Raw genomic sequence first — 11,076 nt, 5'->3', positions numbered from 1 at the left:
TTGCTAACAGCAAACCCTTGGGCGTCCCGGCGGTAGTGTAGACAAAATACTTAAAAAGCGCCCCAACAGCTAGATCCAAAAAATTAAGTGCTGACGTTGTTAACTTTTAATTAACACTTCTCTGGAAAACAAGGTCACACGTGTAAAATACACGATTGGTAACGTTATATATATATATATATATATATATCCTACATATATATATATATATATATATATATATATATATATATATATATATATATATATATATATATATATAATTATATATATATAGGGCCTAATTATAATATATAGGCCTATATTATATATAATTATATATATATATATTAATATTTGGGTCCCAAAACTTCTTTTTTTCTAGCTTTCTAATCTACCGCCCCCCCCCCCCCCCCCTCCGGAGAAAAATGTCTGGAAGAAACACTGCTAATGCTTGTAAATGTAATAGGCTACACACATAGTATAGTAAAAAGGCTACGTTTGATGTCATTGATGAGAGAAAAGGAAATTACCGAAGATATTTTGACTTTGTTTTGGGAAATTCCCTTTCAGCGCTGTACACTTAGTTAGAGTAGCCTACCCTGCAAGTAATGTCGTCTTGAGTCCAAACTTTGGTAGTGCAGGTATTTAACAATATTCAACATATTATTATTGTTCAAGAATATAATAAGTCTGTATTTTCTGTCCATAAGCATACTCTACAACTGTAGTTACTAGATCTAGATAAAACTGGTTCTAGATCTAGTAGAAATCTAGTAGTCTTACGAATACTACTTTTGAAATGTCATAGGCTCCAGCCATAGGGGCCTAAATGAAAATGAAAATTATTTAATAGATCTAGAATGATAATGTCAATAGGCCTAAAAAATGACAAAAATTTAAAATAGTAAATTGTATAGATATTAGAAAGGCCATAGGGTAAATGAGTAAATAGAGTGAATGTACAATGTACTGTTTCAAATTTTGCATTAATATAATTTTACTAACTAAGGCTAAGGTAATCTATCGTTTTGGGTACGTAAAATCGCCAGCGGCTATTAATGTACGAAAACGTTACCTCATTGTCAAGGCTGTTATAGAAGTATATTGTGATATGTTTGTGTCAAATATTATAGATAAATGAATAATAAACCTAAATCAATGGCTAAATATATCAATATAGGCCATAAACTAACTTTAAACAGCAGTGTCTGCAAGCAAGATTTGCTATATAAACAGCAGCCATTTGTAAAATAGAGTGACTTCCGCCTGAATCTCGCGCTATAAGTCTATAAAAATAAAACTTTAACAAGATGGCTGCTATAGTAAATGAGCATGGTTGCATCTGTTGGAAACATCGCTGGTGTTCACTTATTACTGGAAAGTTTTAATTCAATTGTTTAAAAACAGGTACATAAATGAAACAAGGAAACATTTTTGTATTTTTCAAAACATAAATCCTCCTCAAAATGTGAAAAAATTCTTAAAATGTAAGGAGTCACTTGTTTTTCACATTACTAGTCGCGGGCGATTTTACATACCTAAAACGATAGATTACCTTTTACTAATCTCTAAGATAAGGCTAGATCTGCATTCTATTATTTTTTATAAAGTAAAAGTGACGCCTAGCCCTAGTGTAGAGCCTAGAGCTTAAAAAAATAAACCTAACAAAATAACATTAAAGTTATTGACATCTTACTTAGTAGGAGTTATTTTCTATAAAGTAAGGCTGCTACATACATATTCTATAGGCCTAATAGATAAAAAAAATATTGGGACTATAGGCCTATATTATATATTAAGTAATATTAACTTTTAGTCTATAGATCTAGGCCAGGGGCCTCCAAACTACAACCCCCAGGCTGCTACGAAAAAACCCCGGAAATTTATGTGTATCCTGCCAACATCAGCCGCCGCTTACGTGAACGTTATGCCTTTACCTAATTACAATAGAGGCGAGCAGTAGTATGTTATGTTTTCTAACAGATCACTACATTCCAAAAACTTATTGCTACAAGTGGCAAACTGTTAACAGGTGATGAAGAAATGTTTGTTGGAAGTAGCCGAGGAACTTTGCCCAGAAAAGTCAAAACAATTTGAAAAAGTAGTATTGGGTGCAAACATTGCAGACATTGGTGAAAACATCGTGACTCAAATAGCAAAAAATGCCAGCAAGTCTCACCATTTTTCAATTACAATGGACGAGTTGCTGGACAACTGTTCCACCTCTCAACTGCTTGTGTTCATTAGAGGTGTGTATGAAGACATGAACATAACACAAGAGCTGGCTTCACTACATAACATGCAAGACACTGTCACCGGAGAGGATATATTCAATGAGTTAAAAAATATTTGCTAATTATTACTTGGACTAGTTGCCTGACTGTTGATGGAGGAAACTACATAAGTAGCATGAAGAAAGGCTTGGTTGAACAAGTGAAGCAGATTTTTAATGAGAAATATATTCTTCAACCAATGTTCCTGCACTGTATTATTCACCAACAAGCTTTGTGTACTTAATATGTGGACACTAGCATTGTATTGAATCCTGTGATGAAGTAGAACAATTTGATATCAAACTTGCCTGATGATAATCTCAGGTCACTGTTGATGTTAAGGACATCAAATCTAAAGCCAGAAATTTCTGCTATTCTGGAATCGTTGAAACAATTTCACCATTCCTACTAATACAATGACATGCTTTCATGTGTAGTGTAGCAATGTGTTATTAAATAATAACTGAATCTATACATATAATTCTCTTCATGGACACCGTGACGCAGCAATCTGACTACCTAACCCTCCCTCGCTCTCCAGACATGCATAACAGACCTTATTGCTATCACCCCCACCTGTCTGGTGAGCTGTGGTTCAGGCCAAATGTTTACAATTGTAGAGCCGGGTCAAATTCACAAATTATGAATTACTGAAAAGTAGAAAATAAACAACTAAATAGCGGCGTATGGTATGCCGTGGGTCAGCTAGTAAAATCATACTAAATAAATAATTAAAAACAACATCCATGTTTTGATTCTGTTTTATTTGGATCTCGGGTGTGTTCTCGGCCACCAAACTGCTATTTTATAGATTATGCTGCCCTCGGGCTGAAGTTTGGAGATCCCTGATCTAGGCCTATTATTTTACCAATCAGTCCCTTCTTATTTGACTTATTTAATTTTAACACAAAACTTGAATTATCATCTGAAATATATCATTTTCCCAAAGAAATAGCTTTGTCTAATTATTCACCAGGAATAAACTCTTTAATACAATAAATAACTTATAATAGAAGAAAGTAGCCTAAAACTAAAATGTACATTTATTTTATCACGTTATGAACTAATTAATTGCAAAATCACATCAATGTTTTTCATTCTTCTAATTCTTTCTCACTACATATCCTACCTTTGTAAAAATTAACTTTTTTTTTCTACGTGTTAAATGGTATTTTATTTATCTTTTTTTTTAAAAGGCCACCATGCCTACTGTTGTCACCATTAACAATTATTTATTATTATTATTTATTATTATTATTTCATCTTACAAAAACACTAATTGATACAATAAAAATTGTTATTACTGACTTTAGGTCTAACTGTTTAATTATAATAACAGTGATAATACCAATAGAATTTAAAAAAAAATAAAAAAATGTTTCAATATTTTAATCACCAGAACAAAGTTGAGCTTGAAAATATTGTGAAATACACACTATTGACATTACATCCTTCAGCAGCTGAGTAAACAGACAAGGCTTGTTTCCTCTCACCAACAATGAGATCCTCTGAAGAATCGTCTCATGTGAGCTTTGTGACAACAGAAACCACACCTGGTACACATTACACCTATGTTTCAACTTTGGTCGAGCCTGTACAAGAATCAAGTCACGACCCAGGCAGCGCTAACCTCTCTCATCACTTTCAGAATGCTGCCTCTAGTCTGAACACAAATGCAGCACCTGGATTCTCAAATTATGCACCACATGTCGCCCAGAGCTATTCTCCACATTTATACACAACCGCTGCACAGGGCTACACAAATCTAAATGCCGCCCACAATAATCAAATGTCTGTATCTCAACCTTGGCAAACTTCAGCATTACCTGAGCAGCCAGCTCATAATGTGAGTTCCAGGCCGGCTCAGGCCATCGGGCAACACCGACCCACCACAACATCCACACCATCATTCCCCACACCGTCTCCATCAGTGGGGCAAGCAGCCTTCAGGCCTACAAGTAACCAGAACCTGATGCAACCTAGAGCCCCAGCACCCAATGTTGCTGCAGCTGCTAACCCAACTTACGCTGATCTTGGTATAGTAACAGAAAGACCTAAGAGAACAGAGTTTGCATTAGTCGATGCACGGCGCCAGACTTTTCATAGCTGGCCAGATGGTCACCATATTAAAGTCCAGGATATGGTAGATTGTGGTTTATATTATGCAGGTGAAATTTACCTATAAGCTTTAATTGGCTCCAATTTTTTTTTTGGTTCATGGCAATCTTTAAAATTAAAAAATCAAAATATTGTTTGGTTTATTTTTTAAAATTCATTCATTTAAACCAAACTTTTAAAATGGTTTAATTTGACTTAAAATCCTTGTTTATTGCAATCTGCGTCTAACACCAGCCAAGCAGTTCTTAACGCTACATAAGCTTGGTTATAGTTATAATGATTTGAGTTTTGTTGACTCATCAGTTTCATGCACTCTGCAGGCTATGGAGACTGTGCCAGGTGTTTTTACTGCGGTGGTGGACTAAGGAATTGGGATGAGAATGATAACGTATTTGTCGAGCATGCCAGGTGGTTCCCTAAGTGTGGCTTTATCAGACAAAAAGTGGGCCAGGCTTTCATTGATGCTGTACAGAAACTAAACAAAGAACAAGAACAAGTAAGTCAATTCTTTATATAATTTAAGAATAATTTGTTTGGAGCTGTTTAATTAAAAAATTTAGCTTGAAAATCTAAGTTATTTAACAATTTATAAATATTATTGAGACCCCATAATGGTTTGAGTCATTTAGCACGTAGGACTGTTTTATAGTTTTTAGTTTAATCAATTTGAAAATCTTTTTATTGGTTAGAGCTCTTTGTATATTTAAATAAAGTATGATTTAAAAAAAAAAACATTCTTTCACAATGTGTGCACATATGTACAAAATAAATTAATGATAACTAAAATGCCTATCAAAAATCCCAAACCCCCATATATTATATTTAGCCCTAACAAAAAATAACCTGAGACGCAAAGCAACACATTTCATTATGGAGAGTCAAAGTTATTATATTGTATGAATGAAACCAATTTTAAATATTATTAAGATACAATGGTTTGTGTTATTTGTTTAGATTTCGTTTGACAATGTTATGGCTCAGATGGGGCCACTGGCGAATGCTTTTAAGCTGGGTGAGTTTTTCTTATCCCATTTTTAAACCTAATGATACAAGCTATAAATCAGGCTCAATTCCTAATGTTCCTTCTGATAGCTGGGATAACTTTCTTTTGATGTTTAAATACTTTTGTTGCAAGAAACTGATGCTAACTCTGTAAATCAGAAGTTAAAGATCAGATTTAAAATCAGAAGTTAAAGATCAGATTTAAAACAATAAAATTAAAAGTAAAAAGAAATAGGATCAAATTTAAAGTCAAAAGATAAACAATTATTTAAATTAATGTTAAAGGTTTTAGTGTTCAAATTGTTCCCCAAAATCATTTTAAACACTTCTTTACTTTAGTGTTTACAAAAATCATAATTTTTTATAAGGGCTTTTGTGGTTTTATGGTTTTATACTTTGCAAATACATTTTTTATAAGGGTAGTTGTTAATTTCAGACTTCACATAAATTGTCATTTCCAATAGAAAACTTCTATATGAAATGATGTAAAAAAATAATGTCATTAATGCAGATTGTAATGAGCCAGATATAGGAAGAGATCCTGCTGTGAAGACACTGTTGGACATGGGTTACCAGCTTGACACTATCAGTAGGGCTATCATGATGTTCAGGAACCACGGTAAAATTTTGTTCACTTTATAATTAGTTGGATATGAGATATTCTCTTTATACTACCAGTATGGCTATTATATGTTCATAATCAAGTTAAAATTCTGTAAACTTTTCAATTAATGCAAATTTTAAAAAATGCCTTTAAAATAAACAATTTTTGAAAAATGGAAACTATTAGCAACTGCAAGATTTGTTGATTTTTAATTTATTTTTAGTCAAGGTATAAAACAAGAACTACATAATTATAACAACATGAGATTGTGAACATATTAATTCTATTTGTTTAACATGAAGCACTACGTTAACTTTATTTTTTCTTGCAGCTTTTTCTTACAATTCTCTAATAAATCCTTAAACTTTTGTACTTAAGGAAATGGCATCCTCTCAGCTGATACATTGATAACATTGATTGAACAAGGGGATAGGCAAGAAACAGGGATGGATGAGGAATGTCTAGACACTACTTACAGGGGTAAGTTTTGTCTTATGCTTGTTGGTAAGGAATCTCGCTAACATTATAAAACATGAAAAGGCATATATCTTCTTCTTCTTCTTCTTCTTCGTTCTTAATTATTAGTGTTGAAGGGGATCGAGATTTATCTGCCAGTGGGTTTGAACTCGAGACTTTTTCGAGAATATCAACCATGAGCTTTTTGCCGAATCGACCACGCCTCCAACACAATTAAGCGTTACATGTCAACTGGTTATGCGCCATTGAGGCCATTGACTCCGATTTCAGCCTGCTTTTCTTTTTGGATTTGCTTCCATAGCCTTTGTCCAACCAAGAACAAACTACAAGGCAGCAGTTGTTTACTTTTGGAGTTGTCTCTCCTAGAAGAGTGGCTGTCCCCAGCTAACGAGCCTCATCTGCCCGAGGGTTCGAACTCGAGACTTTTCGGTTTAGCAACCATGAGCTTTACCGACTCGACCACACCGACCCGGCATATATCTGACCCATCCCTATCTCCTTTGCTATTTCATCATTTTTTTCTCTTCTTTGCCTTAGACACATGGGGCAGATAAAGTAGAGTATCTGTTTTTATGACCCCACATACTTTGTGATAGTGTGGTATGCCCAGCCAAACTTAGCTCTCTAATGTGAGGCAGGTATTAAACGGAGGTGGGTGGACTCAAAAAGATGCTACAAACTCAAAACAGGAATCTGAACTTGAGATCAGCGGTTGTAAGCTCTACCATGGTCACCTATAAAACTACCATTAGCCTCCCCAGTTCAAATTATATAAAAATCTTATAAACATCACCTCCCCCAGGCTTAGAGACACCATATCTGATAAAATGTCCTCTCCCACATTCCCTGAAATGTTGCTCAGTGTATAGTTCCAAAATTTGATTATTTCAATTGGTTTTTGTAAAATTTTTTTCTCTAACCCCAACAGTTTATGATTACCCTTCAAGATAAAATAAACACTGAGATATAATGAACGATGATACATGTTGCCATTTGACATATCTAGAACAAATTTGTAGTTAACATAATATCTAGACCAGTTGAGTGCCCTATGCCCTTCACCACCTCAATGTAATCTAATGTAGACTGGTTATGTTACTTTTGACTAACTAGTGACTGGATTATCTCCCTTCAGTTATCAATCTAGCCTCTATTTTGTTTTCTATAGATTTTTTGTTGTTGATGTATGTATTTATTTTTAAATTATAATATTCAAATATTTTTTCATAGAGGTATTCTTTTAATTAGTTTTCAAAGCACTATATTTTAATTATGTCCACAGTTTAAAAAATTTTTACTGTTATTCATTGCCAGACACCCAATATGTAGCCCATGTATAACACTGCCCCCCCCCCCCTCATTGCCAGCCATCCTATATGTAGCCCATGTATAACACTGCCCCCCCCCCTCATTGCCAGCCATCCTATATGTAGCCCATGTATAACACTGCCCCCCCCCTCATTGCCAGCCATCCTATATGTAGCCCATGTATAACACTGCCCCCCCCCCCCTCATTGCCAGCCATCCTATATGTAGCCCATGTATAACACTGCCCCCCCCCCCTCATTGCCAGCCATCCTATATGTAGCCCATGTATAACACTGTCCCCCTCTCATCACTAGCCATCCTATATGTAACCCATGTATAACACTGCCCCCCCCCCATTACCAGCCATCCTATATGTAACCCATGTATAACACTGCCCCCCCCCCATTACCAGCCATCCTATATGTAACCCATGTATAACACTGCCCCCCCCCCATTACCAGCCATCCTATATGTAACCCATGTATAACACTGTCCCCCTATTAATGCCAGCCATCCTATATGTAACCCATGTATAACACTGCCCCCCCCCCATTACCAGACATCCTATATGTAACCCATGTATAACACTGCCCCCCCCCCCCATTACCAGCCATCCTATATGTAGCCCATGTATAACACTGTCCCCATATTAATGCCAGACATCCTATATGTAACCCATGTATAACACTGTCCCCATATTAATGCCAGACATCCTATATGTAACCCATGTATAACACTGTCCCCCTATTAATGCCAGACATCCTATATGTAACCCATGTATAACACTGTCCCCATATTAATGCCAGACATCCTATATGTAACCTATGTATAACACTGTCCCCCTATTAATGCCAGACATCCTATATGTAACCCATGTATAACACTGCCCCCCCCCCCATTACCAGCCATCCTATATGTAGCCCATGTATAACACTGTCCCCATATTAATGCCAGACATCCTATATGTAACCCATGTATAACACTGTCCCCATATTAATGCCAGACATCCTATATGTAACCCATGTATAACACTGTCCCCCTATTAATGCCAGACATCCTATATGTAACCCATGTATAACACTGTCCCCATATTAATGCCAGACATCCTATATGTAACCTATGTATAACACTGTTCTCCCCCCTTGCCAGCCATCCTATATGTAACCCATGTATAACACTGTCCCCCTATTAATGCCAGCCATCCTATATGTAACCTATGTATAACACTGTTCTCCCCCCTTGCCAGCCATCCTATATGTAACCCATGTATAACACTGTCCCCATATTAATGCCAGACATCCTATATGTAACCCATGTATAACACTGTCCCCATATTAATGCCAGACATCCTATATGTAACCCATGTATAACACTGTCCCCCTATTAATGCCAGACATCCTATATGTAACCCATGTATAACACTGTCCCCCTATTAATGCCAGACATCCTATATGTAACCCATGTATAACACTGTCCCCATATTAATGCCAGACATCCTATATGTAACCCATGTATAACACTGTCCCCATATTAATGCCAGACATCCTATATGTAACCCATGTATAACACTGTCCCCATATTAATGCCAGCCATCCTATATGTAACCCATGTATAACACTGTCCCCATATTAATGCCAGACATCCTATATGTAACCCATGTATAACACTGCCCCCCCCCCATTACCAGCCATCCTATATGTAACCCATGTATAACACTGTCCCCATATTAATGCCAGACATCCTATATGTAACCCATGTATAACACTGTCCCCCCTGTCATCGCCAGACACCCTGAGAGAGCTGAGAGAGAGCAACCAGCAGCTGCGCCAACAGACCATCTGTAAGATCTGCATGGACAAGGAGGTGACCATTGTGTTTCTGCCCTGTGGTCACCTGGTGTCCTGCACGGAGTGTGCAGTGGCACTCAACAGCTGCCCAGTCTGTCGGACAACCATCAAAGGCACTGTGAGAGCTTTCATTACTTGAGCCAGCTGTTGAGGGCTGATGGTTATATAAAGACAAGTGTGGTGAAAACTTATTTACTACATAGAAAATATGATTTTATATTTTAGCAAAAATTGCTTAGAGATTTTTGTTAAGCAGTTCTTTTTAAGAAACCAGAATTTTTTTCATTCACTGAAAAATTTGGTAAAATTTCCACAAAAGTTATTCAGTTTATTTTTAAAAAATCTTAATCACATGCACGAAGCATTTTTAGCAAAGATTCACTAAATTAAAAATACCAACTTCACTTTATTGCCATTAATTGTGTAAAAAATTCAATTTTGCATTTGATTACTATAGAAGAAAGTGTGTGCTTGTGTAGAGAAGGTAGTTAGGATGATGGGATATAGGATAGTGTTTGTGAGAAAAACAAATTGTGTACAACATTCAACTGCCATTTTACAAAGTATATCTATAAATCTTCGTGTACCCAGAAATCTTTGCAAAACAGGATTGAACTTTAACCACATCAAATTGTCTTAACAGATATTTGTAACTGCATTTGTTAAAAAATTATTATGCAAGAGTTATATAGTCTATCTAGAAATTTTTAAATGTTTACCAGCAGTTGTTTTACTTTATTCCTCATTCTTTTGTCTCTTTCTATAATTGATCCAAACTTTTAAGTGAGATTTCAAGCACTTGTACTGAAATGATTTCTTTCTAATTTGACAAGTAGATCAAGACCTGTTGACAATGCAATCTTCTTTAAACATTGACATAATTAGATGTTTTATTAACATTTAAAAAATTAATTAAAGCATGTTATATATTGTACTAATTGTATTATGCTATTAATATAAGTCAGGGCATTCATTCAGTTCCCAAGTTTTTTTTAGTTATGCAATTCAGTTCTACTTTAAAAGAATGAAATTTTTTAAAAATCTGTAAAAACATTTCTGATAAGAAGCTTTTATTTATACACTTAAAAAATTAAAATACAAACACTTTTTAAATACCTATAAAGTAAAGCATGGGTTGCTATAATCTGCATTAAATACCCTAAATAACATTTTATTAAGGACTCACGCTTTTCTTTATACGAGCCAACCCATGGCGTAAGGCTGCTATTTAGTAAGTCATAATTTGTGAATTTGACTCTACCAATGCTGCCACTGAAAATATTTGCTTTAAAACACCCCCGTCGTGAAAGCACCCTCTCCTTAGTTACCTCCCTTTAATTTCAAATCTTTTAAAAACTAAATTATATGCCCCTAACAGCAATTACTAATTCACCCCATCTCTACAATTGTCAACATTTAGCGTGAACCACAGCTCACCAGACTTGTGGGGGGTGGAGGTAGTAGC

General features: G+C 35.5%; 1 protein-coding gene across 1 annotated transcript; it reads left to right on the top strand.

The window, feature by feature from the left end:
• Window positions 1-571: 571 nt before the first annotated feature.
• Window positions 572-10,109, top strand: LOC131931166 (putative inhibitor of apoptosis). The gene is made up of 7 exons (XM_059287869.1): window positions 572-623; window positions 3,655-4,423; window positions 4,694-4,869; window positions 5,328-5,385; window positions 5,887-5,994; window positions 6,358-6,459; window positions 9,551-10,109. Exons 2-7 carry the CDS (start codon window positions 3,754-3,756, stop codon window positions 9,748-9,750), a joined length of 1,314 nt encoding a protein of 437 aa, XP_059143852.1. The 5' UTR covers window positions 572-623; window positions 3,655-3,753; the 3' UTR covers window positions 9,751-10,109.
• Window positions 10,110-11,076: the final 967 nt, after the last annotated feature.

This window comes from Physella acuta, unplaced genomic scaffold, assembly GCF_028476545.2.
Source record: "Physella acuta isolate Inbredline_101_S28 unplaced genomic scaffold, ASM2847654v3 ptg001903l, whole genome shotgun sequence".
NCBI classification, from domain to species: Eukaryota; Metazoa; Mollusca; class Gastropoda; family Physidae; genus Physella; species Physella acuta.
This window is presented reverse-complemented; position numbering and strand designations above follow the sequence as displayed.

Coding starts and splice junctions, on each gene's coding strand:
- LOC131931166 (XM_059287869.1), top strand. CDS start 3,754: ATGAGATCCTCTGAAGAATCGTCTCATGTGAGCTTTGTGACAACAGAA. Junction 5,386..5,886: donor GGCGAATGCTTTTAAGCTGG/GTGAGTTTTTCT, acceptor TCATTAATGCAG/ATTGTAATGAGCCAGATATA. Junction 6,460..9,550: donor TCTAGACACTACTTACAGGG/GTAAGTTTTGTC, acceptor TGTCATCGCCAG/ACACCCTGAGAGAGCTGAGA.